This window comes from Kwoniella bestiolae, chromosome 1, assembly GCF_000512585.2.
Source record: "Kwoniella bestiolae CBS 10118 chromosome 1, complete sequence".
NCBI lineage: Eukaryota > Fungi > Basidiomycota > Tremellomycetes > Tremellales > Cryptococcaceae > Kwoniella > Kwoniella bestiolae.
Genome location: NC_089241.1, coordinates 2,542,231 through 2,567,571, shown reverse-complemented (window position 1 = coordinate 2,567,571; position 25,341 = coordinate 2,542,231). Strand labels below are relative to the sequence as shown.

At 46.7% G+C, this 25,341-nt stretch overlaps 12 protein-coding genes across 12 annotated transcripts; 8 read left to right on the top strand and 4 right to left on the bottom strand.

Annotated features, from left to right (window-relative positions):
• Positions 1 to 39: 39 nt before the first annotated feature.
• I302_100972 (uncharacterized protein) lies at positions 40 to 2,841 on the bottom strand (the record flags this gene model as incomplete). Its single annotated transcript, XM_019190984.1, has 1 exon — positions 40 to 2,841. The coding sequence occupies one exon, from the start codon at positions 2,839 to 2,841 to the stop codon at positions 40 to 42; it is 2,802 nt and encodes a 933-aa protein (XP_019047732.1).
• Positions 2,842 to 3,089: 248 nt separating this feature from the next.
• I302_100971 (uncharacterized protein) lies at positions 3,090 to 4,015 on the top strand (the record flags this gene model as incomplete). Its single annotated transcript, XM_065869180.1, has 3 exons — positions 3,090 to 3,182; positions 3,266 to 3,318; positions 3,397 to 4,015. 3 exons carry the CDS (start codon positions 3,090 to 3,092, stop codon positions 4,013 to 4,015), a joined length of 765 nt encoding a protein of 254 aa, XP_065725252.1.
• Positions 4,016 to 5,011: 996 nt separating this feature from the next.
• Positions 5,012 to 6,083, top strand: I302_100970 (uncharacterized protein; the record flags this gene model as incomplete). Its single annotated transcript, XM_019190982.1, has 2 exons — positions 5,012 to 5,383; positions 5,448 to 6,083. 2 exons carry the CDS (start codon positions 5,012 to 5,014, stop codon positions 6,081 to 6,083), a joined length of 1,008 nt encoding a protein of 335 aa, XP_019047730.1.
• A 357-nt stretch (positions 6,084 to 6,440) lies between these two features.
• On the top strand, positions 6,441 to 7,578 carry I302_100969 (uncharacterized protein; the record flags this gene model as incomplete). The annotated part of the gene is made up of 5 exons (XM_019190981.1): positions 6,441 to 6,476; positions 6,538 to 6,595; positions 6,696 to 7,233; positions 7,326 to 7,448; positions 7,506 to 7,578. The coding sequence occupies 5 exons, from the start codon at positions 6,441 to 6,443 to the stop codon at positions 7,576 to 7,578; spliced, it is 828 nt and encodes a 275-aa protein (XP_019047729.1).
• Positions 7,579 to 7,846: 268 nt separating this feature from the next.
• I302_100968 (uncharacterized protein) lies at positions 7,847 to 8,514 on the top strand (the record flags this gene model as incomplete). Its single annotated transcript, XM_065869179.1, has 4 exons — positions 7,847 to 7,979; positions 8,092 to 8,152; positions 8,262 to 8,384; positions 8,442 to 8,514. The coding sequence occupies 4 exons, from the start codon at positions 7,847 to 7,849 to the stop codon at positions 8,512 to 8,514; spliced, it is 390 nt and encodes a 129-aa protein (XP_065725251.1).
• A 260-nt stretch (positions 8,515 to 8,774) lies between these two features.
• Positions 8,775 to 11,104, top strand: I302_100967 (uncharacterized protein; the record flags this gene model as incomplete). Its single annotated transcript, XM_065869178.1, has 15 exons — positions 8,775 to 8,985; positions 9,046 to 9,055; positions 9,131 to 9,257; positions 9,349 to 9,474; positions 9,549 to 9,622; positions 9,726 to 9,758; positions 9,838 to 9,881; positions 9,965 to 10,093; positions 10,166 to 10,196; positions 10,286 to 10,460; positions 10,535 to 10,544; positions 10,611 to 10,675; positions 10,746 to 10,791; positions 10,866 to 10,994; positions 11,064 to 11,104. 15 exons carry the CDS (start codon positions 8,775 to 8,777, stop codon positions 11,102 to 11,104), a joined length of 1,251 nt encoding a protein of 416 aa, XP_065725250.1.
• An 857-nt stretch (positions 11,105 to 11,961) lies between these two features.
• Positions 11,962 to 12,863, top strand: I302_100966 (uncharacterized protein; the record flags this gene model as incomplete). Its single annotated transcript, XM_019190979.1, has 2 exons — positions 11,962 to 12,498; positions 12,567 to 12,863. 2 exons carry the CDS (start codon positions 11,962 to 11,964, stop codon positions 12,861 to 12,863), a joined length of 834 nt encoding a protein of 277 aa, XP_019047727.1.
• Positions 12,864 to 13,257: 394 nt separating this feature from the next.
• I302_100965 (uncharacterized protein) lies at positions 13,258 to 15,628 on the bottom strand (the record flags this gene model as incomplete). Its single annotated transcript, XM_065869177.1, has 6 exons — positions 13,258 to 13,443; positions 13,530 to 13,917; positions 13,984 to 14,094; positions 14,199 to 14,789; positions 14,877 to 15,172; positions 15,290 to 15,628. The coding sequence occupies 6 exons, from the start codon at positions 15,626 to 15,628 to the stop codon at positions 13,258 to 13,260; spliced, it is 1,911 nt and encodes a 636-aa protein (XP_065725249.1).
• Positions 15,629 to 16,037: 409 nt separating this feature from the next.
• Positions 16,038 to 17,217, top strand: I302_100964 (uncharacterized protein; the record flags this gene model as incomplete). Its single annotated transcript, XM_065869176.1, has 8 exons — positions 16,038 to 16,155; positions 16,268 to 16,352; positions 16,421 to 16,478; positions 16,552 to 16,609; positions 16,672 to 16,718; positions 16,784 to 16,861; positions 16,982 to 17,078; positions 17,159 to 17,217. The coding sequence occupies 8 exons, from the start codon at positions 16,038 to 16,040 to the stop codon at positions 17,215 to 17,217; spliced, it is 600 nt and encodes a 199-aa protein (XP_065725248.1).
• Positions 17,218 to 18,354: 1,137 nt separating this feature from the next.
• Positions 18,355 to 18,948, top strand: I302_100963 (uncharacterized protein; the record flags this gene model as incomplete). The annotated part of the gene is made up of 1 exon (XM_019190976.1): positions 18,355 to 18,948. One exon carries the CDS (start codon positions 18,355 to 18,357, stop codon positions 18,946 to 18,948), a length of 594 nt encoding a protein of 197 aa, XP_019047724.1.
• Positions 18,949 to 19,392: 444 nt separating this feature from the next.
• On the bottom strand, positions 19,393 to 20,004 carry I302_100962 (uncharacterized protein; the record flags this gene model as incomplete). Its single annotated transcript, XM_019190975.1, has 3 exons — positions 19,393 to 19,488; positions 19,571 to 19,786; positions 19,861 to 20,004. The coding sequence occupies 3 exons, from the start codon at positions 20,002 to 20,004 to the stop codon at positions 19,393 to 19,395; spliced, it is 456 nt and encodes a 151-aa protein (XP_019047723.1).
• Positions 20,005 to 21,591: 1,587 nt separating this feature from the next.
• I302_100961 (uncharacterized protein) lies at positions 21,592 to 22,015 on the bottom strand (the record flags this gene model as incomplete). Its single annotated transcript, XM_019190974.1, has 2 exons — positions 21,592 to 21,776; positions 21,856 to 22,015. The coding sequence occupies 2 exons, from the start codon at positions 22,013 to 22,015 to the stop codon at positions 21,592 to 21,594; spliced, it is 345 nt and encodes a 114-aa protein (XP_019047722.1).
• Positions 22,016 to 25,341: the final 3,326 nt, after the last annotated feature.

Below are 25,341 nucleotides of genomic sequence, written 5' to 3'. Positions count from 1 at the left end.
GTTATTCTATATATACAACCATCTCTAGCTGTTCATCGCTCACACCCACCCCCTCATCCTCCCCACGGATCTGACAACCTCCCTCTCCCTCTCTCCTTCCTCACCAAGCCCTTCAGTCCCTCTCAGCTCTCTCATCTCCTTCCTCCATCCCAGCTCATCAAGCCCCACAGCCCTCTCCCATTTCCCCAGATCATCCCATACCACGTCCAACGCCCCCACCGCGTTACTCAGGTAATTCAGATCAGTCTTCAGCTGAGCTACCCCTCCACTCGTCAAGCCGCGTATCGAAGGTAAGGTGCTTGATGTGAGGTGGGATAACAACGAAAGGGATAGAGATGATATCCACGTTGATAAGATTATTTCCGATGGTATACTCCCCTTGTCATCTTTGTTCTCTGATTCGATCTGTATACCGTGATATACCGTATACTCCACAAAAGGTAATGTATCCAAACTGAACCCCAATCCCACCTCCTTACTATAAACCTCAAATACCCTCAACAAATCCAATAACCCCTCTGAGACTCTGGAAATCACATCGGTAGGCGACAGACTGAATGTTGGAACGTGCAATTCCCCCTTCTTGGAGGGTTTGTCAGGTTTCGTCCAAACTTGTAGATGCGGGTATGTCTCGAGTTGACTAAGAAGAGGAGAGAGGATGATGGACTGTAAGTTGATTTGTGATGATTTGATGAGATCGTTCAGTGAATTTGACGATATAGGTAAGATGGGTTTGGGGATAGGATTAGAATTGATCAATGTATGCAGATCGATGGAGTTCAAGGTGGATTGCTGCAAGAGCGTGATTGCGCCGAAAGTTGTCGATCGTACATCGTAGCCTTCTCCAGATGTAGCTTTCAATACCTTTCCCACACCCACTAGGTGATTCTCCAGTATCCCTTCGGATTGTTGAAGTCTCCCTGAGATGTCCTTGCATGATTCCAAGATATGTAATCCCAATTGAAAGCTCGACCAATCTTCCGTAGAGTATGAATCCAACCCGTCAAACTCGAGATCCAATTCATCTTTGTTCGACTTTGATTTCTGCTTCTCGCTCCCCGACCGTAATTGCTCGATCAGCAATTTCTGCTGATCTGCCAAGAAAGTCGATATGCCCGCTTCCAATGCTGTCAACAATCCCAATGAACCGTACCCGTGCGTAAATCCATTACACCTCGCTATCGATTCTTCCGCTTTCCCAAATAGGACGTTCACGCGGTCCACCAAGCTTTTGGCTACATCTTTCCCTCTACTCGGCTGTACATCCGATGAAGACGATAATGCCGGATCATTCCTGATGATATACTCCAGATACCTTCTCTCCAAAGTCGCATAGGTAGATTGCAGGTCCAGGAACGGCTCGTACAGCGTATTCTCCCATGAGTTGTCGACAGGTTGGGGACCAGATATGGCAGGTGCTCTGGAGAACCTTCGGGAGATGGACATGCGTTTGGAAGATGAAAGGGTCATACTTGAATGGGAGGGTGATGGACCCGTCGGTGGGATTCCAGGAGAGATCCTCTCGGACATCGTATTTGATGGTGAGCTCGCGAGACCAGACTGATCTCCACTCAACATCCCTCCTTGGGTATTGAATGTCATCCGATCTATCAAACCTTGTATGGCTACTCCCAACTCCTCCGTGGCTTTATAGCATTTTATCAGTTCTGGCAAAGCCTCTGAACCGTGATATTCGCTGATAGCTGATAATCTAGCTGAGAGAGATGGGTCCAAAGCGTCGAAGGTAGTTTGCACGAATGTTGCCAGAATTGATGCGGCGGAGTGAGGAGGGAAGATTAACGGTATCTGATCGACTTCGGTGTGGAGTATTGAAAGTAAGGAGGCGTAGAATTTAGGTAAAAATACTGAAAATCTAATTGATCCTTCTTGGGTCATACCATCCCCTATAATAGGAGTTGGAGGCTCACTCGCCAATGTCTCCACGAGTCTAACCTCCTTCCACTGTGTAAGCAAATTCGTGGATTTCGACCCGAAATAATAATTCCTAAATTCCTCATCCCTATCTATAGACTTGAAAACCTGATGGAAAATTTCAACTTGTTCTATCTCATCCTTCATTAAGCTCTCCCTCAAAGCTTTCGACAAGTTATTTTCCAGCTCATTCTGCAAACTGACCAAGAGTCGTTTCCTATCTTCATACTCCGCCGGGGTATTTTGGAAAACAATCATAGACCTTGATGCTTCCTGGAGGCGATTGCCGGCTTTCAACCAATTTTGATTCTGTATGAACCCTATCAATTCGCTTTCCAATGTTGACCACGATTCAGCTTCTCTTAATATGTCTCTAGCAGATTCCAGGCGAGTCTTGAGTTTGTCCAGATGCGTGAGTTTCTCTAGACTCTTATTCGTCTTGTTCACTTCTCCGACCCCACCACCACCACTTCCTTTGGTGTTTGCTATTATACCGGTACCAGTACCAGAGCCAGAGGACAGGTCGATCTGCCTTGCGAACCTATCCTGGACCATACCCAGACTACTCGACAGCCCATTCGCAGACTCCCTCATGAACTGTAAATCATATGCTAATCTGGGTACTGTCCTCGATACATCATGAATGGACTGTTCGACCGCAGAATTGGTATCTTGAGATAAGAGTGATAGCTGGGTGAGAAGCTCGTTGAGTGATTTGTCTATCGGTGCGAGGTCTGGTGGTTGGGCTGGGTTTGGAGGCGGGAGTGGAGGTGGTAAGTGGGAAGAGAGGAGGGTGTTGAGGAATGAGGGGATGTCTGAACCTGATGCGTCGAGGGTGGTGGCTAGTGAGGAGAGGGCTGAGGGAGGTTCGGGTGTGGAGATGGGGATGGGTGGGTCGGAAGATGACATGTTGGGGGGTGATGGGTCTCTTGGACCTTTTGAGGGTGTATGATGTTGATATATGAATCTATAGACGTTACACCGGTCTCAATGTCAAGGTCGAGGAACACCAACACGAACAGGTCGAGAGATGTTGTCGAGCGTGTCTTGATCTTGGTCCATCGCCAGAGGACATACCAGCGGTGCCATGGGAAGTAGACCATCCTTTTTTGCTTACCACTCAAGATCTGATAAGGGAACAATTCTCCGATGAGCCGATGGAGCAGGTTGAGGGGTTAGTGGAGAAGATAAGGGTCATGACGGAGGAGAGATGGGATGAGGTGCAGCTTTTGATTGAGGTAGAAGATGAGGTGAGCAATCGGCTTTGCTTCTTTCCCAGTGACCACAGAAGAGATTTAGGAACCCATCCGCTGATGGTTCTTTCTGGTATCAGGTCAAAGTAGCATACATGAGAATGGATGATTTCGCCTGGCGGTTCACCTTGAAGTGAGCTCACTACCTCCCAGTTTCACATCTGACTTCTGACCTTGGTGATGAAAGCTGACGCATCGACCAAATGAACAGCGAGCTTCCCTCAGGTCAATCGATTTCATTCCTCACTCGTCATCTACTTCATCCCCTGACTGTACTCATCGCCACTGATCGATCCATACCTTTACCCCCCTCATCTCTCACACCCGCAGAATCATCCTCAAGATTGATATCCGACCCCGAAATCATGCGTGCAATACGGCGAGCCACCTCAAAACCTAAACCTCCTTCACATGCCCGCTCATCATCCCAACAGATACCCTCCTCGTCGAATGGTATAGAAGGCTCACCCACACCGCGGAAGCCTCCTCCGAAACGAGTAAGAAAAGCGACTCCGACACCTCAATCCTCCTCATCGATGCCACCCTCCTCTCCACCTAAATTACGACCCACCTCCTCCATCCCACCTGAATCGTCTCCGCCACCACCACCTCCAGCATATTCCTCTTCGCAACACCCGAAATCCAAAATCGATCAGTCTTCCTCACCTTCAGCAGGATCAGCGATGGACTTTAAGCCCCCAACGCAGAGGACGAAGAGGGAGAGAGAACAGGAGGAAGAAGAGTTGTTCGAGAAGCGTAAGAAAGATTTACAGAAGAAGATGGATAAAGGTGGGGTGGGGAAATTGGGGAGAAGGAGGTTGGCAAGGTGATAGACGTGCGTTGGGGATGTGCGGGGGAATTATCATGAAGAGAGGGAATGTTGGCTTTTTTGGATGTGTGTTGCATTCTCTTTGTAACACTGTGTGCCTTTGTCTGTTGTTATATATCGCTGTAATATGTATATTCCCATGACGGTTTCCGTCATTCATGATCTGCATCATGTGGTGTATCTTTTCCTTTTGTCCATAAGGTATCAACGTCATTTCAAGGAATCTCGGTATCAGAGTGAAAGCTGACTTGTCTATCATAATCCGAAGGGAGGATTGAACGGTTCATTGACACTTTTAATGCCCCCGTTCAGCTGAAAAGAGAGTAACGTCCGTCAAATACTCACACTGCTAGGGTGTCCATTCATGTTACAAATCATCATCACTGTGGGATCCAACTTTGGCACCGTTGAGAGATTAGCGACAGCTTGTTCTTCTTTCTCTCACAAGGGCACGTACATACTCTGCTCATGCCTATGATAGCTCTCACAATCAGATCAAGCACCAGACTGAGCGGTCGTACTTTACTGCGTTCAATCGAAGTCCCGTTCAAGCAGTAAACTGGAGAGACACGATCTGGATGGATGATAGCCTATTCGAACCCAGGGGAACACCGCCTCCGTGCGCGACAAAGCCTAGAATGGAGAGCTCATAACTGCCAATCAGTCTGTTAAGATCTAACATTGCGAGCCACAGTAAATCTGTTGCCCTTCACGTTGCGCCTTTGAATACTGAAACACATCTTGTCCCTGCATCCCTTGTTCCAGTTGTCTTCTCAGTTTTCGGTCCTTTCATTGACTCCGCGTACATCGGGACTCCAAATTCCTCTCGAAGAAGCCCAGTACAATACGCAAGGGGGTTAACTATGACACGGTACTGTATAAATACTGTACTTCTGAATCCTTCAGCGTGCATAAGCATGTATGAGGACTTTCTCTCTCATTTGACCAACACCTCAACCACTTTCAAGCATAGTACTATTCACTGCAGCACTACAAGATGGACACCTTACACAGCCCAATTTCCGAGTCAACTTCTATAGACACCCTGCCAGAGCTAGTATACACCAGATTCCAAGACAGAGATACCCGGACTGGCTTGCAAGCGACCTACTTGAAAGGCGAGATAAACGTCCCGAAGGGTACTGTCGCACTTCCGACCAAGTTTTACTCGACTGTCAAGAAGTACGACCAAGCTCTGCGAAAACGTTTCACTGAACATTTCGAGCAAGAGAAGCTATCAGACCTGCCAAGGAGTGAAGAAGATAACATTTTGGACGGTAGTGCAACCGCCCGATTCGCCGGAACAGGATATGACGACGCCCTTGTTTCTGCTGCTTCTGCGAACGGGCTCGGAAACAATTATGGAGAAGTACGTCTCGATCAACAGATATGGGAAGTTTCACCTGCATCATGATGCCCCTGAGGCGTTGAAGGGGCGATGGGATCCCTCATTATTCGAGATCAAGGAACGATGCGATCCCTCATCATCCCAGCTGGAGCCAGAGCCAGAGCCGGAGCCCACATCACATGTGCAAGCCACTTTGTCAGTAGGCATTGAAACCAAAATTCCTAAAGCTTTCTCCCAAGATCCCAAATTCAGCGTCGTATTGTATGCTAAACCCACTTTCGCTGAGACCGATCCTTGTCCCTCATCGAAATTGTTGGGGGAGATGGCACAGACCTACCAGGAGATCATCGGTCGATTCGACACTGACACGATCAGGGAGCAAAAAGATACTGCGACTCGAGATTACAACGCTGGCAATGGCCGACGAGACCCTGCGAGCGATAACTCTAAAACGTACCGAAAGTATATGGAAGATACCTTGGCAGAGATTGTGAAGGGTTTGGGAAAGGAGGAATTCGATGTCAAGTCTTATCGTTCGCAGAGAGAGTATGATAAGTTGTTTCCACTCACTAAGAGGAGTTATCTCAAGTTTGAAGAGGGGAACAGTAGGATTAGTAAGGAGAACGTGGATGAGCTGAATAGGCTGTTCAAGAGAACCAATGTCCCGGCAGAACATAATGGTAGTGATACCGGAGTTGGTATTGATGTTAGGACTGGTTGAAATGTGGGTAATCTATGGTGTGCTATGCTAGACACTCGGTGTTGGTCCGATTGGCTTTGAAGTAAAGTAGATGAGTGGTGCATGAATGTAATATAAGCATTTGAGATAGTGTGTCCATGAGGAACCGACTAGTGTACCAGCTGGATATGTATTCTGCGCATGAGCGAGCGTAGGTGACTGATTTTCGATGCTCATCCGGTCTCCTCCGGGCCGGTCACGATCACGGTACATCGTCTCGCCGATTGCATGCATAATTGATTTGAATCATTCATCGATGAGGATGCGTGACGAGCTTAGCTTTCTTGTCCTGTTCAGTAATCTTGCGACAAGGTGCTACAGTGATAGTAGGTAGTCAAGATGGCACGTCCGATCCAAGATGCTATCCTGCTGATGGTGAGCCCCTGTCCTTCGAGCTGAATGATTTAAAATAGCTGATCATGAGTGAATGACATAGGGAGATTCCATCACTTCCCGCCAGGATGTACCCCTCTCCCTCAATGCCAGACTATCAGGTACGTATACTACCTCTCCTACACCCGTTCATACATGGTCAGCTTCACTACGCTCGTTGCTCTACTATCCTAACCCAGCTGATAAGGATAACATATGCAGAATGCTACCGACGTACATTCGATATCCTCAATCGCGGCTTGGGAGCATACAACACCCGGTTCTACCTTCCTCTCCTTGACCAATTCTTACTTCGTACCAGCGACTTCCCCTCTTCGTCACCCTACCGGCCCCAGCAAATTAGATTGGTAACAATATGGTTCGGAGCCAATGACGCCGTGCTACCTGAATTCCTACAACATATCCCTCTTGAGGAATATACCTTCAATCTGAACAAGATTCTAGAAAAGTTGACGTCGATGGGATCGCCGTATACAGTGGCAAGCCAAGATGGACCGCTCAATATCGTATTGATCACTCCCCCACCATTGTATCCCGATATGATGGGCGATGAGGATTTTGCGGGACAGCGGGATTTGGAGAACACACGTAGATATGCTGAGGCGGTTTTGGATTTGGGTAAGAAGTGGAAAGCAAAGGAAAGTCAAGGAGGAAATTGGAGGATTGCAACGGTAGATATGTTTGATGGGATATTGGGGGAGGCAGGAGGGAAGGGGGAGAAACTGAGACCTTACTTCACGTGAGTGGGGTGTACTTCTCTTCTATCGATGAGTTCTTGTGCACCGTACTGCCAGAAATACTTGGCTGACTATCTTGTATTTACTATTGTAGGGATGGACTGCATCTCTCTACATTAGGATACACCGTGCTCTGGAAGAAACTCTGGGGTATACTGGAAACCGAATTCAAAGGTCGTGGGATCTCACCTTCAGAAGTGGAATTTACTGTACCAGAGTGAGTCGTTCTGTGCACGGCTATCACTCTAAGCTGAGTTTCTTCTGGATATACTAGCTGGGCGATACTCGACCACTCTGATCCGAATAGCGCCGTCGATAAGATGAAGGGGCCTTACAAGCGGGTGTAAGCGTACCCATATATAGAATCATGCAAATGCCGGCTCAGAAGGGTAACGTAACGTAAGACCTCCACTTGAGTGGTCCATGACGTCGAAGACCTCTTGTATTTCTATCTTAGCGTGCGTAGACAAGTAGACAAGTAGGTTGTAGATATGATTGCGATACATGTATGCACCAAAAGTCTGTTGTATACATCAAGTAAATATATCTATCTATCTTTCATTTTGACCCCTCACTCTTACTTGGTAACACAGAGATAAGCCCCCATCATCCACAATGGATACTTCGATTCAACCTCCACGCGAACCCAATTACGCTCCCTACCAGAAACTCTTCTCCTTTCTCAACAGGGCTCTCATCCTGAGTTCTCGACGCGGCCTGATAGGCTTGAGGAGCTGGCGAAAGAATCGTTAGTGAAGGTGGTTGGCTCTATGTATTGATATGCGAACAGGGAGGGTGGGTAGTTCTTCCTATACTGTATTGGTTGGACAGGACAGGAGCGAATATTCTGCGATTTGTAGATGGCGGATCACCCCTCGTATGCTTGTTGATACCACCGCGAGGATACCACTACGGAACTGGGTGAGACCTTACTTCACGTGAGTGGGGTGTACTTCTCTTCTATCGATGAGTTCTTGTGCACCGTACTGCCAGAAATACTTGGCTGACTATCTTGTATTTACTATTGTAGGGATGGACTGCATCTCTCTACATTAGGATACACCGTGCTCTGGAAGAAACTCTGGGGTATACTGGAAACCGAATTCAAAGGTCGTGGGATCTCACCTTCAGAAGTGGAATTTACTGTACCAGAGTGAGTCGTTCTGTGCACGGCTATCACTCTAAGCTGAGTTTCTTCTGGATATACTAGCTGGGCGATACTCGACCACTCTGATCCGAATAGCGCCGTCGATAAGATGAAGGGGCCTTACAAGCGGGTGTAAGCGTACCCATATATAGAATCATGCAAATGCCGGCTCAGAAGGGTAACGTAACGTAAGACCTCCACTTGAGTGGTCCATGACGTCGAAGACCTCTTGTATTTCTATCTTAGCGTGCGTAGACAAGTAGGTTGTAGATATGATTGCGATACATGTATGCACCAAAAGTCTGTTGTATACATCAAGTAAATATATCTATCTATCTTTCATTTTGACCCCTCACTCTTACTTGGTAACACAGAGATAAGCCCCCATCATCCACAATGGATACTTCGATTCAACCTCCACGCGAACCCAATTACGCTCCCTACCAGAAAGAGCTCTTCCTCCTTTCTCAACAGGGCTCTCATCCTGAGTTCTCGACGCGGCCTGATAGGCTTGAGGAGCTGGCGAAAGAATCGTTGAGTGAAGGTGGTTGGCTCTATGCGAGCTGTAATGCTGGTATTGGTTGGACAGACAGGGCGAACAGGGAGGGTGGGTAGTTCTTCCTATACTAAATTACGATTACTGACTAATTGAATGGTATCCGAATAGCCTTCTATAGGTAGGTCCATCATGAACCTTCTTGAAATGGTGAGGGAGATGGAGATGCTAATATACGATATTCTGCGATTTGTAGATGGCGGATCACCCCTCGTATGCTTGTTGATACCACCGCGAGAGATACCACTACGGAACTGTTCGGTCATAAGATTAATGCTCCTATTGCGTTCGCACCTATTGGAATCAACAAAATCTATCATCCGGTGAGCCACTAGATCATATCGTCAAGCATGCTCTGCTAGCAGTATCTGCTTGAACATTAGGCGATATGGACTAACGGAAGGTTCTGAGTAGCTCGGTGAACTGAACGCTGCGAAAGTAGCTGAAGAGCTTAATATCCCTTATTGCCTTTCCACCGCGGGGAGTCAGCCAATCGAGGATGTAGGGAAGGCTAATGGAGATGGACCGAGGTTCTTCCAGGTGGGTAAAGGGTCATTTCGAAAATCAAGGAAGAGAGCCGAGGTTGAGTGACTTGTCTGATCTGACTCAAACAGCTTTACTGTCCCCATGATGAAGAGTTGGAGGATAGTTTGTTACAACGAGCTTGGGATAGTGGATTCGATGTTTGGTAAGTCTTACATCCTATAACAGGCGATGTTGAGTGAGATCAGAGCTTGACTCTCTGGAGCTGGGTGGTGGGTGAGATGGATGCTTATCCGATGATATTTTAGTATAATGACTTTGGACACTTGGCAACTCGCATGGTACGTTTCAAACCGCATTGACCCGGAGGATAAGGAATTGTGACTGATAGCGCTTTCGACCACGCATCCGACTTTTTAGGAGACACGAAGATATTGCCAATTCGAATTACGCATTCTACCGAGGTGAATCCCGTTTCTCGCCTTGCTTTGCTTTCTGAGCCTTTGACATCGAGTTTGAGCTGATACAAGGTGGATGACGATCGTAGGTATCGGTGCGGAGATCGGTCTGACAGATCCAGTGTTCCGTAAACGAATCAAGGAAGCTGGGCTTGATCCTGAGAAGCAAGAGGATATGCCTAAGATCGGGGAGAAATGGATTGATAATGTTTGGCATGGTATGTCTCTTTCTCTCTTAGATGACCTCGTCATGCGATGTCCAGCTAAGAATATAACTTGGTGTTGGTCAGGCAAAGCCCATACTTGGGATAAGATACCCAAGTGAGACATCTTCACAATATTCATTCCCTTCTACACTCAAGACATCTCATTCTGCTCCGCTGCAGTATCGAGCTGATATGTGCGATTAGGTTGATCAAGAAATGGAAAGCCATCTCCAACGGTCGACCATTCCTTCTCAAAGGTATACAACACCCCGACGATGCTCGCAAAGCGGTCGAGGTGGGGTGCGATGGGATCGTCGTTTCGAATCATGCTGGTAGACAGGTTGACGGTGCGGTTGGAAGTTTGGAAGTATTGCCTGAGGTGGGTCTGATTCCTTTCAGAAGTACGAAATGGCAATGGCTCATGAGCTCTTATTTGCGATGTGCTGAATGTAGATCGTCGAAGGTGAGTGATTGAGAGGAACAGAGTGATATGTTACAGTATACTGCTGATTTTGGAATGCGTATGTAGCGGTGGGGGATAAATGTACGATCCTATTTGACTCCGGGATCAGAACAGCTGCAGACGTCTTCAAGGTGAGTCATAACCTCCAAGATGTTTGCAAATTCTCCAGGATAAGTAAGCTCATATGTTCCGCATGTCTAGGCTCTGGCATTAGGAGCCAAAGCAGTGCTGGTCGGCAGGTTATACGGTTGGTCGCACCTCTTTTTTGGCCCTCAAGTTGGCCATAATATTATACTGACGTGGGATACCGCACTGCTGTAGTCTTCGGCATGGGAATAGCGGGCGAAGCGGGCGTACGACACGTTATGAAGTCTCTTTTGGCCGAATTTGATATACTCATGAATTGTGCGGGAGTGAACAAGGTAGAGGATATCAAAAAATCGCATCTCCGTGAGTTGAGACACTCCTATTCCTTGTTGAGTGCTGAGCTATAGCTGAATGCTGTATTGGGGTGCATAGGTTATATCGAAGGTGTTGGCGGATTGTCTGGAACTTTGTAACTCTGGGGATAAGTTGACCCGAATGATGAAAGAGGCGGTAGAGTGTGATCCCAATACTGAAGTATGAAGCTTCAACCTGTTTTCTTCACGTCCGCGGCTATTGACTTATACTGAGAGTGTTCATAATCTCGGACGAATAGTCGCGTCAACCTAGCTGGATGACTGACCTGTACAGCATAGCACGTTGTGATTGATTTGTGGAATCAAAGTTGAGCAGAACGTCATTCCGAACCTTATCGAGCCATGTGGCACCGCTTTCCATGTTGCGTTTTGCTTCCTGACAGTTCCGCTACTGTAGTATATCTTTCCTTTTCAGCTCTTTCTTTTTCTCGTTCTTTCTTTCTTTCTTTCTCCTTATCTACATTGCTCACGATAACATCTCACCCGCAGAACCAGACGGTATACTAAGCCTTCACCGTAGATACGTGACTAGCAATATTGAATATTGGTTGATTCTTTCCTCGCCTCTGTATATCTTGTACTCGCCACCCGCTCACTGAACCATACCGTCCTTTGAATCGTTTAACCGAAAGGAAGGGTACATTTATACACACACACATCATACACAGACATATATATACGACCATCATCATTATCATTCCTTTACTTCTTATTCTTTTTTCCACATATCATCCATCCAGTTATCAACAAATCACAAACCCAAATCAACAACCAACAAAAGATCAGACCCTACTCAATTTCCGAATCAAGCTTTACCATACTCTCACCCGCTTCACCAATCACCCAAACACTCAAAAAAAAAACCCCCCCTGCAGAGAAGAAACCGACTTTTCTCGAGCCAACAGAACAATAACCATTTCTTCAAAGAAAACGCCCAGCCTAATCCCATAATCAAGATGTTCTCCCTCCAATCCCTCATCTACCTCTCCATCCCCCTCATTCTCCTCCTCCTCTTTCCCACAATCTCACAAATCTATCTAACCCTCATTCCTCCCCTGCTCGTCCTCCTCACCTTCCTCTTCCTCTCATACATCATCTTCTACCCCATCCACTACCTATACACCCACCCAACCTTCTTCCCTGACCTTTTCGAGAGTGTGAAATCATATATCCTCAATGAACCTCGAAGGGTACTTTGGCGGATCGAAGTGTCCTTACACCTCCGAACGAGAGATGTATATCCGGGGATGTACGATATTGAACCGCCTTATCCTACGCTCTGGCCTGAGGCGGACCATTATATTCGATTGAGGAGGATTGTAGGATTGTGTATAGTAGCGATCAAGCAGGTGGTTTGGGATTGGTTGGATATCCCTTATGGGTATTATGCCGAGGAGATCATAGAGCGACGAAAGAAGGAGAAGGAAGAAGGGAAGGGGAAGGGATGGTGGAGTTGGAGAAAAGGTGAGGAGTATGATCAACAACAACTTCTCGTAAGTCTGCTTTCTTGTTGGGACAGTGCATCTCCGTGGTGCAACTTTGAGCTGACGTTATATCTCAGACGACTCAATCTGGTCCTGGATCACCACACATTAACGTACCCATATACCCTCCACCACCACCTTATCAACCACCTTGTACTTGCTCTACATCTTGCGAGTTACATCCTACGAGGTATATATTGGAAACGGACTGTATGTTACCTAAGGGGACGATTGTGATTCCCCCGGTTCAATGGGGATATCAATTACAAATGCAAACTCAACAACAAACGATTTATAGCACTTCGACTTGGAATTTGGGATACGAGAGTGTTACTTCATGCCACCACGCTTATCCGGGGCATGTGGTATTCTAGCGAGGCAGAAGGAAGAAGGAAAACCACCTTGAATTATCATATGGAGCAGGTCGTTGAGGTTGGTTTCGACATGGTCAATTTTCATTGTATTGTCAGATTAGAAAAAAATTGGTCGCAAATTGAGGTCGATGTCAATATCATTATCTCTGGGCATTTGGGAGTTTTTGAACTCGAAGATCTTTTCAAATTCTTTCTTTTCTTCAATGGTTCCCTTGTATAGAATTGTGTGTATGAATCCATGTGAGACAACTTTATAGTAAACACTTTGAGTTTGGAACTTCAATATCGGTTCAATCGCTACTCAGCATGGTCACGGCAGCAATATGCATCAGACAGCATCTTCCTTTCAGAGATCGAACCTGAATATCTGCATTCCGGTCTCCATGATCTCTACTTAGAATGCCCATAATTGAGATACGATATCTTCTTCCTTCTGCACTTCCCCCTCTTCGTCATCTGCCTTGGTGGATCCGACATCGTGCGAAGGGAACAGATCCGGCAAGTCGTTTGTAGACGTTTCGATGCTCATTGATAATGCAGGGGGGTTCTTGATCTTCCTGTTAGACTCAGTCTCGAACAGCTACTCATCGAAGAAATCATTAGTCTTCCTTCCTCCCTTTTGTGACGATTCGAGCGTCATGCCCTGTAGAGAGACGAGATACGTACAGTCCCATACCCATGATCCAAGAAATCCTCCAACCCAAACTCAGGTTTCGTAAATACCTCCTGAAAGATCTTGGCGATCGTACTGATAGAATGCAAATAATGTTTCTGCAAAGCCTTGATCTCCCACAACGAACTATTGATAGCATTCGTCTTGAGTACCTGTTTCTCTTCCGGATCGTAGGGATCGACGTATCCCTCTTTACCCAACGTCGAGGATATACGCAATACCCCATCGTCAGGTCGTTGGATCAGGACCATCGTACCCGGGTGTCGCTTGAGGAGGTTGTACACGAAGGGAAGGATTAGGATCACACCTGCTGGTGGGGCTGTGAGGGAGAGTCGGGAGAGGCGTTTGATGAATGAGGCGATCAGGGCGGAGGAGAGGAGGCTGGGGATGTATGTATGGTTAGTACGCATACGACGGAATATGGGTAGAAGGGGATCGGATACTGACGAGGATGATAGGAAGGTGTCTAACAGCCTGAAGAACCTTGCTCTGTATTTCACATGCATTACGTTTCGATCGAGTAGGCCATATAGTCGATCGTAGAAATGAGGGTATTCGCTGTAACATCATTGACATGAGCAAGTGAATCAACAAGATTGACAAGGGGAGAAGGCAGACTTGTATTCAGACAGATGATTACCGAGCACAATCAACACACTCACAAGTTATACTGCGTCATCAACACGAACAACCCATTCATAGCCAACATAGCATTCGGTCCTCCACGATCCACCAACGTACTCAACCAATCTGCTATCCTCAACCTTCGTTCAGGTTTGAAATGCCCCATTATCCCATATTCGCCGTGCAGTCCAATCAGGATCTTCCTTATCCAATGGTCTTCCAGCGGTACTACCGATAATATGTTCTCCCATAGAGTGGTGTAATAGGTCGTATGCGATAGGACGGAATAGACACTTTGGTGGATTGACATTGTCGATGTTCTCTCTCTCTTTCGTTTGTTCTTGCCTCCTTTAGAAGGTTGATCATCGTCTGATTCGACTTCCGACCCCTCAGATTCATACTCTTTCATCCATTCTGGCAGCTCATCGATCTCCCCCTTGTACCGGGTTTTACCCTTCTTATTCACCTTCTTCACCTTCTTGGTGATTGACAATCCTGAGGGTGGCTCAGAAAAGGTAGGGATGTAGAAGGCGTTGATATCTTGTGATAGCTTTGGTAAATTGACTAAAGGCAACAATTGTGAGAACAGGTTCGATTGGTTCACAACGGATTGGGACTGAACATAATTGCTGTTGTTCGCATTGTACCTCATTTAGCTTTCCGAGTCGCTTCTATCGATATCAAAGGGATAAGCAATTGGGGTGAAGTGCACTCACCTAGTTTCCTTGAAGAATGCCCATCTGATATCATCGTATTTCGCCCAAAAGTCGTCTAACACAATCTTGACAACGTCCGATGGTAACGTCCCTTCTTCTTCTTCTGCCTGGTTGGCTTGTACGATTTTCCATCCTTCACCTTTTGTTTTGGGCTTTGCCCCTCGCAGTGATGCTCTGGGGTTGAACAGTAGATCAAGCAAAAGCCTGAAGTAGGGGATATGGATCAAAGGTGTGGACGATGGGATGGACGTTGATAAGGGAGGTAAGAGAGAAAACAGCAAGGGAATTGATGAACTCTGTGAAAAATATTAACCGACTTCAGCGATGTCGTGGTTGAGAATATTGAAAGCAGGTTCCGAGTCCCTCATAAGTCCGCCCAAAACCTCGATGTACTCTAATAACCTCTCTCTCACCCATCCTTTCACTTCCCTCTCTTCGTTGTCCCCTTCACCTTCTACTAAAGCAGCTTTGGTCTGTTTGACAGTCAAATCGCCATTCAGACCTCCTACTTTGCCTTCTCCGATGAATTTGATGAATACCCTGTGTAACGCCCATACTGCCTTGTGGACTACTTGGGGATCTTCGTGTCGAGATAAAGCGATAAGAGGGAGTAAAGGGTTGGGATCGTATTCATCGCCTAAAAGGGTGGATTCCAGCTTTGTGGTTTGGTTTAAAGGGGAGGAGGTTGATCCTGATGAGGCGACCTTTGAGGTTGATGGCTTTGACTTGCTTTTGGGTAGTGAAAATACCATCCTGGCGTCGTTCTTCTACTGCGATATATGTATCTAACACATGAAGAGCGTGTATCGATATATCTAGACATTGCTGTTGCTTTGAAATCTCAACTTTTCAACTTTTATCAAGACACTGCAGGTGGAGATCGCCGACTTGGAGGTTCAGTCGTTGATAATCACGTGTTTCCTACATGACGTGGACTTGATATCCCATTTGCCACCTAACCATCACCTATATCTCATCATCATTCCATCGCCCGTTTGGTCCTCGTTGATCCTCACATTGATATCCTATTCCTATTCTTCCTTCCTTCCTTCCTTCTCCTTACCTTCACCTCATAATACACCATACCAGAACAGAGAACAAGCCTACCTCTCACCCCGCTACCTTTCCGATCTCCCAGCTCTTACCCGAACCCAATCCACCATGCCTCCAGCAAACGGCGTTTCCACCCCAGGTGGTTCGAGACCAACCTCCACCAAACCAGGTACACCCATATCGAACACGAGCAACTCCAGTTTGATATTGAGGAAACAGTTATTGGGTGGGTATACTATTCTCTTCCCTTGATCCGCTCTCATTGCATCTCGCATCCTTCATGAGCTGGGTGCAGCTCATCGTTCATGACATTGGCTGATTCCTTTCTTCCTCTTTAGACCTTCAGAAATACCCCGTGGATGGTTTCTCAGCTGGTCTGGTGGATGACGATAACATCTTGGAATGGCAGATTGTGATCATGGGGTATGTATTTTAGCTTTGTGTTGTAGGTAGAAACAATGAAGCTGACATCATCCTATTTCTGCTATTAGACCAGCAGATACGTTATACGAAGGAGCTATCCTCAAAGCTAGACTCATCTTTCCTCCCGTACGTATTATACTCACCACCGAAATGTATGACGGAAGCGAACGATAACTGACCTTTCGTTGATATTATCTAGGAATTCCCATTATTACCACCCAAGATGATCTTTGATTCGGAAATGTGGCATCCTAATGGTCAGTTGATAAGCCCGACATCAATTCCAACAGTTCAATCAGCTAACGACCTTGATGTTTAGTATACGATAAAGGCGATAAGAAGGGAGAAGTCTGTGTGTCGATTCTGGTAAGCCAGCAATGTCTTCAGTTGGCATGATTTAACAATTAGCTTACACGTTCTTTCTACCATAGCACCAACCTGGAGAAGATGAATGGGGTTATGAGGATGCGGGAGAAAGGTGGTTGCCTGTGCATACGGTGGAGAGCGTTGTGAGTGTGCTACAATCAGCGCTTTACCAAGCCATTCTGGCGCAGACACTACAGTCAGCTTCCAGGCATCATTTGTTCACCATAGGGACCTTTAAGCTGACGTTGTTTCATTGCTCGTAGCTCATCTCGGTCATTTCCCTTCTCTCCCAAGACGTTCCCGATCTCTCTTCCCCTGCAAACGTAGATGCCGCTAAGGAGGTACGAGAAGACTTCGCATGTGAGTTGCTTGTTTTCCATCTACAGCTAAGTATACGATCATCGTTGGTGTCTTTCAGCTGACATGAGATTTCTCGATAGCGTATAAGAAGAAAGTGAAGCGGTTAGCGCGTAGATCTGCTGAAGAAGCTTACGATTAAGCTCCGTCTATCACTGAACGGCAACCTCATGACTATGAACAATCCTTCACCTACCCTTCCATCAACCACTCTCATATCATTATTCCCATATATGTTGTCATCGCATCTCTCTCATCCCTTCGATCTTATACCTGACTTTGAGATCAAGAGTGAAGTAAAGGTAGTCTCGTCATATTCAGGTTTTCATTGACATTCGTGGTATGGCAATATCGTCAGTTATCACCATCATCCCATGCATTTATGACTTATCCTGTTATTGCGCGTGATCCAACAAATGAGACAGCACGCAAGGAGTCTATGGCAGCGTTTCCTTCTTCGAACAGATCTTAACAGGACCGCATGTATATGACTTGCTGACTAGGAACCCAATCCTTGAGCTTGGACGCCATGCATAGCATACGGTATCGTCGTTCATCAGATTGTGATTATGGGCTGAGTTCAAAGTCTTCAGGGTATATATTTGAGCTGAAAACGGTAGCCCCTCGCCCCGGCTAAGTGCTCCGAGTGGTTAAGGGGTGAGACTTGAATTTGTCCTTTTAATTCGAGTTATCTCATGGCGAAAGCCTCGCAAGTTCAAATCTTGTCTTAGTCGATCAGTTGCAAAGTCTAATTCTTTTTGTGTCCGAGGCATTCGAAGGACAGGTGGATGTTCACGGTGCTGTGAGATTCTTCAAGATCCGTCCGGGGAACACCTTTGAGATGCTGGTGATCGTTGCAGCCCCGCTTTGAGAGGGTTCTGGAACACACCTTGTTGTCGACTGGTGTTTCAAGAAAGGGGATGTGGCAGGTGAAAGGAGCGCTAACCCAGCCAGAAGGACATTTCGAAGCACAGCATTACAGTGTAGGTGAGATCGTGATGCTTCTCGAGGACAAAGAGCGCGAATGAGCATACAAGAGTGGTTCTCAGGCTGACATGCTCCGATCGGACATGATCCTGTGGAAGGACGGGGTACAAAAGATATACAGTATGTAAAATGCAATACTAGTAGCCTTCTTCAGGATGGTGCAGCTCGAGTCGAACTTTGATTCTGGTTTCTGGATACGGTAGTTACTGTATATAACGCGTAGCTCTTTAGAAACAAAAAGTTCAAGTAGTACCTCTTACCCCCAACACAAGTTCCATCATCTCGCACCAACATGTCGACCCCCACCTCACATGTAACCAAGCCCTATCCTCTCGACCGATCTCTAAGTGGCGCATACACTGCCTCGACTGGGGAGGGTAAACGACCGGGCTATTTCCTAGCCCATCGAGCGCGGTACGAAGACGACCGATCGGGAGGGTACATCCTCACCATCCACAGTAAGCCCGTCTTCACGGTCGGTACGGATCTACCAAACAGCGAAATCATGTCGGCCTTGAACCGTGAGGCCAAATCCTTCTACAGACAGACTAATCACAGATTCCTCAATGTCTTGCCCTTATCGCTCGCTACTAACGATACAGCGCAATTTGAACTGTTATCCAAGACGTTGGAAGACGTCGTCATGGATAGCAACAAAGGGGGAGGCACGAGGTTCAAGAGTATTGCGCCTAAACGAGGGGACTATTCCAAGCTGAACCCTAGGACTGATAGGTCGGATAATAGCTTGGCGGACCAGGAGTTCCAACTCAGCGATGTACGGGACGATACGACTTTGACGGAGAAAAGTCGGTTTGTGATAGATTACGAGGCTCACTTTGTGGGGCGTAACCTCGTTCCTGTCTCAGAGGAGTCTACAGCTGTTTGAGGCGGAGCGAATCTGCGATGGTCTCACAGGATGGACGAGCGGTGAAGGCGGAATACAACTGTAGTCGAGATGCGGGAAGATACGGGAATACATAAGATGGGTTTGGGGGACATGTCCTCATGGCAATGACCCGTTTCTTCTCGAGTCTTCTCAGATTCATCTATGTACCAAACTGTGCACACATGTTCGACACGCCCTTACGAGCAGAAAAACCGCCATCTTCTGATAATCTCTTCGACGTTTACTCAGCGCAATGTGTTATTCTGAACTTTTGGAGGGGCATTTTTCGCAATTCATATATAATACAAGACCGTGCGTGGATTGCTAAATGTAATTATTAAGCACAATGCCATTCCGCGGCCGAAGCATGTTACAAGGGTACACATATGTCATATGTCTAAGGCTTTGTCACTAGGACGAGTCTGTATGACCATCGTACACATATCAAGCACTCTGAGTGGCGGCTGCACTTGACGAGGATGTACTATTGGTACCTGCAATTTGATTGATAGGGTCCCTGGAAGTGGTGGTATTCCCGTGCTACATTATGTTGATCGCCGGAAATCAGCGATTGATCCCCCAACAACAGAAGTTTGTAGACGATGAGTTACACCGGACTCACTTGCTCGTCATATAATTCTTGGGTCCAATTAGGAATGTATTGACCCTGACAATCCGAATGGACGCAGCCACCAGAGGGACAATAGAAATTTGCTTTCCCCCTGAGACTCTCCCAAATGTCATTCCCATATGGTCTGATGATTGTTTGTGCGGATAGGTTAAGCTTCTGGGAGAAGTGTGCTCCGTTTGGAGCACTCTTGTGGACTGCATGGTAACACTGTGTGTATGATCGAAAGCCGTAGTCAGTCTCTGTTTGTCATTCTCTGATATTCGATCAATCGACAGACCTACCGTCAAATTGTACAGAACGTCCTTGTCAGGCAGTGGATTCAGTGGTTGTCCCTTCTTATCAAACTTCAAGTCTACACCGCTATCCCTGTAGATATACCACAATACCGGTCTCCTATTCCACCCGTCCTCGTCCGTATCGGTCATGTACGGATACACATGAAGCTGCTCATTGTTCAGATCGATCCTGTCAAATCTATCTTCGGCAGGGAGTGGACCCCACACACACCTGAGGAAAAACCTGATAGATTGACTATTCTGGTGTTCTTCGGCAGCTCAAATCTGGATTTGACCCATTCCGAGTCGTCTTGTCGTTGGCTCAGATCCCTGGAAGTGGCGGCAAGACCGAGGGTGGAAAAAATACCGATGAGTTGTAAAAGGGTGCGCATGGTGTGCTCAGTGTATGTCGCGCAAGATATAGTATGGTCAGAAACTTGCGAGTTCTATCTTGCGATGTTATTGTACTCTAGTTTGACTTATTCGGACACCGTCGGGAATGCGCTCGAGCAATATCTGTTAGCTTACTGCTGACATTGTAAGGTCAAACCTTATTCCTTCGACTCTTGCCATCTTTATACTTTTATGACGAGCTCTCGAAACGCCTTTTTGGATATAATGTGTCAAAACTCCTTTGTACGATTTTGCGTATCAGGGAGATTGAAACGAAACGAGCTAGGATCATGCTAATAGAACGGGTGATATCGTTGATCCGATATTAATGAAAGGGTGTACAGCTAAACGCAAAGATTGCAGCTGATCTGATAACATTGCCTCGGGTAGTGAAGATTCCTGATAGGATCTCTCTGCTTGGTCAATCAAGCAACCTTTGTCGTCATAATACATCACAGATGTGTACATAACCAGGATTCAAGAAGTGTAGATCAAGGTCCATCGTTTGTCTACGTTCAAGGATTATTCATTCTGGGTAGATGAGCCGAGCTGGCGACATCAGGCTTCGGACAAATTTGCCGTTTGCATACAAGGGCGCCGATGGGAAGGCATAATATACGACAGGCTATGTACGAAGATCTCTCACTTGCTTGGCATTTCGGGGTAGTATGACCTACACCGACAAGCAAAGGAATGATCACCCCCTCGCATTGCAGTTCTGCCTTTTGTTGGCTGGAGGCAATATGCAAGAGCTTCATCCGTCCAGGCATATGAAAAGATGACTTGACAAGGATAAAGACTAGTCTTTCCAGCTCGGTGTATCATCGTTATCGCACTTATCAATCGTACATGTACCCGTTGGACACCTAAGCGACACAATGCATACACTACAGGATGATTCTTACAATTAGTTGTCACGATAGGATCTTGAGCTCGACGACCAAAGATGGACAGCTCTCACAAGTGAGCTAGGGGCTTCAGGCTTGGCTGATGGGTTCTCTGGCGGCAGTGACGTTGCCGTGCTGAAATATCAGATCAAAAAAGGACCGATCAGCTATAATCGGATACGGCATCTGAGACCTACAAGAGGTTGAGGCTCACTTGATTGTCGTCAATGTCCTGTGTCCAGGTAGGAACGGCATGACCCTTGCAATTTTCGTGGACGCATTGGCCACTCGGGCAATAAAAGTTCGATTTGCCCTTCAGTGTTTCCCAAGTATAGTTGTCATATAGTCTGATAAACGTCTCGGCTGATTAGTCAAGAACTTCTTGATAGAGAGTACTGTTCGGAGCACTCTTATGGACAGCGTGGATACACTGCTCCGATGCAAAGATTACCTCATGTCAGGGTGGAGACGAATCACAGAGTACGTCGGAATCACTCACGTCCAACTTGAATAGAACATCCTCATCAGGCAGCGGATTTACAGGCTGCTGATTCTCGTTGAACTGTAACTCTACACCGGTGTTCCTGTAGATCCACCAACTGCCTGCTCTCCTGTTCCACCCGTCCTCATCTGTCATCGTGTCTTGAAGGACATAGGTATTGTCAAGCTGACTTCTACTCCAAAGGCCCGAAAAGGCTTTTGGTCCCCAGCTCCCATCCACAGATGAAAGGCCAGGTCGATTGACAAACCTCGTATTCTTCGGTAGCGTGACTGTGGCTCTGATCCAGCTTAGCCTCGTCCGTTCTGGCAACTAGCGACGACTCGGCATTGGCTAGGACCAAAGCGGTCAAAATGCTGAGTATCCGTAATGGCGTGAACATGAGGAGCAGACGATGAAGCAGATGATTCCGAGAAAGGATAGCGGAAATACTGTACGTATGTGTGTTCGGCTTGGTGAGTGAGAGGGGAGTGATCACCGAAATCACTCTCTGGTTGGGAAGGCGGATCAAGCAGGTGTATGATGACCAAGAGATTCGGTCCTTATACTTATGTTTCGGCTGACTGTAAAATTCCTTGCTTTGTTGTCATCATTCCAAGGGGTGTACGGAATTGAAGTATTGCCTCTTGATCGTCAGCGGGATTGTAATGAAAGGATTGCCTACCCCTGATAGCAGGGTACTGATACATGTTGCAATTACTTGACAAATTGCCCTTCCTTCTAGGAGATATAGCCGTTCAACGCATTTACATCGTCTCCACGAAGCATTTCCGAGTCCCTCAGATGATACTCCTCCTATCATATGATCACCTTGGCCCAATGTGTTGTAAGCTGCCGGTGCCTACTGGATTCTCGCGTCCGGCTGAGTGCAATCTGAAGTGCGGTACATTGAAATAGCCAGTCCAGAGCGAATTTCGAGCGATGGTGGCGCAACGGCTAGCGACTGAACCACTGAGGACCTGCTGTAGCATCCGGAACAAAGGATCATTGCAGTATCAGGAGAGTCGCTGTGGGGATAACAACGGGTCTGATGGGACAGGGAGGAGGCTGAGCACTTAAGAATGATAGTCTATCATTCTTACCGTACGATAATATCATTGTGGATTCATGTGTGTTCGCGCTCTCTCACATACGTAGTAGAGTATCACCTTGTGATTTATGTATCGACAAATGCATTCACCTCCTGTTGAGTCGATATTGGCTGTCCTTTAACTTGATCTACAAACTACTTCGGACAGCTGCATGAAAGACATTCTGTCCATCATCCTTTGAGGCGTTTGAAAAGGTGTCACCGTTTGCCTTAATATTCAGTCTCGACCGAATACATGCTTTGTCTTCCCCCCTTTTCGACTCCTGTTTTGGACCTTGGACTTCCTAAGTGCTCAACCTTTGTGGCAAGCTGTGCGATGATGATAATCGATGTACCATGCTGCTGAGCAACGGAAACGCTACAAAAGACGGCTCTTCTGTCCTATTCAGCTGTCTCTTCCCAATCCCACATATAATTTTCGTTATTCTCCTTTCCCCCTAGCCCCTTCACAAAATCAAATTTCCCCGTCATTCTTCACCAGCTCCTCATCCATTCACACACCAATACTATGTCGACCCTCCGCAACTCACCAAGCATTATGTCTCCGGACTGTCCTCTTACCAAAGAGGAGCAATCTACAATGATTGAGCTACATAAAGTTCTTGGGCGCAAGCCAAACATCGAACACTACATTTTACCAGCTGTTATACCATCACTTCACATTGCGTACCGGCCTTACGTCAAAGATCCCAAAGGTTTAACTATCGTCAGTGAAGTACGTGACATCAGCCCCGATCAAATCTCTGACGTGCAATCCACCATCGATAGAGAGTACGACCGCCTCATCGCGAACGTCGGCCTGGAAAAGCGCAGTAGTACATGGATCGATCAATCATGGCGAGTTACGGAATGTGACATCCCACCCAACAAGAAACAGCCACAAGATCTGTCAGAAGGACCATACCATATCTCATGGACCGCAATGACAGATCCTGATTTTGCTGTATTTCGACACCATGTTTATGGCCCAATTGCTTGTCATAAGGAACCCGACGAATTTATCAAATGCTTGCAAAGACACCGTAAGAACGATGATCAACTCGAGGAAGCCTCAGATCATTCGCAGCAGGGCCCAATAGACACTCGCAAGGGCAAATCTTACACGAGCACCTCTCATCCGGATGCAAGCTCAAGATGGTTCGGGAGGTTTTTCAAACCCTCTACAAAACGCGTGACACCCGCAGATCTTATATATACCTGGTCAACATCCGAGATCCCCCTTATACATTCAACATACTATCGTGCCTATGTCTCATGCAAAGCCAAAATTTTTGGTTTCTGAATTTGTCGAAGACTCTCGCCCAAATCCAAGGGTCTACCACGGTGATTATTACGAGCCAAATCCATCCATGGTCTATATATTGAGCCACTTGATAGGAATGGAAACGCTTAAGCCAACTGAGGTTTCGCGCGTTGTCCCGTATATGAAAGAGGAGTGCGACACTTTGCTCAAAGATAGTGGTTTGATAAAGAAAGATGAGTACGAGACCAAGGATGGATGGAGGTTGCACAGCTGGGCAGTACCACGTGATAAGCGATATCGTAGCGGTTACCAGGATCCTCACTTCATGTTGCGAAACAGAGTGAGTGAACTGGAAAGGAAAACTCCTCCCGAACCTTCCGGCACTTGACCGAAGAGGCTTACAACCAGACGCCATGTCCCTATACCGTCTACAACACCTTGAACGAACGAGCGAGAGCGAAGGTTGGTTGGATATTTACGGACGATATTGGTGATTATCATGCGACGGATTCTCCAAGGTGGAACGGTAATGGCAATGCGCCCTCAACGATCGCACATAAAAGAGTAATTCCACCGAAGAGAACTTTCGCTAGCTACTTGCCACCAATGCCATCATTCAGATCTCCCAGCAAGTTCAGTAGAACGACCAAGTCAAATGAAACCCAATTGAAAACCGAGCAAAGCGAGCAAAGCACCTCAAGCGGGACATGCGGAGAGAGCTAGGAAGGATCCTCCCAGAGTGATGGTGACTCTGCTCTCAAGCCATCGAGTCTTTCCGCCGAAGGGGTACGTGATACAACTCAAGACAGTACCCTCGGTCCGAGTTTCATCCCATCAGTCAAACCAGCTGGCACAACAAGCGAGCTATCTAACATCTCTGCGAGCGGGTGCTTTTCTACTCTTCGTCCAGAGAGTCGATCCTACTCAGGATTTTTACAACAGTCAAGCTGATTCACTTCGCGTTGATGGAAATGTGCGGCATGATATATGTTCTATATCCTATATCCTATATCTGATATCTTGCCTACGCTCAGCTTTGCTTATTTAATGAGCTTATACAAGTCAATTCTGTTGTAGCTAAGATCTTCGGTATGAGTAGCCTTTTGTAGATCTAGGGTATCCGATAGAGTTAAAACGAATCTCATATTTCGTGACTCCTATCTCTCTTCTCTGCTCTTTGCCCTTCATGCCACATCGCACATGTAGTGGAATCAATTCGACAGCTTCTCTGTGCTGATCAATCTCACATACGCAACACGTAGAGATCCATGTGTGAATCAGATTCTCAGTAATCCTCATTAGGTCTCGCAGTAACGTCTTTGATACAGTGTCATTTACGTTTTTGCGATTCCTGTATATGACATTGGTGGTCATC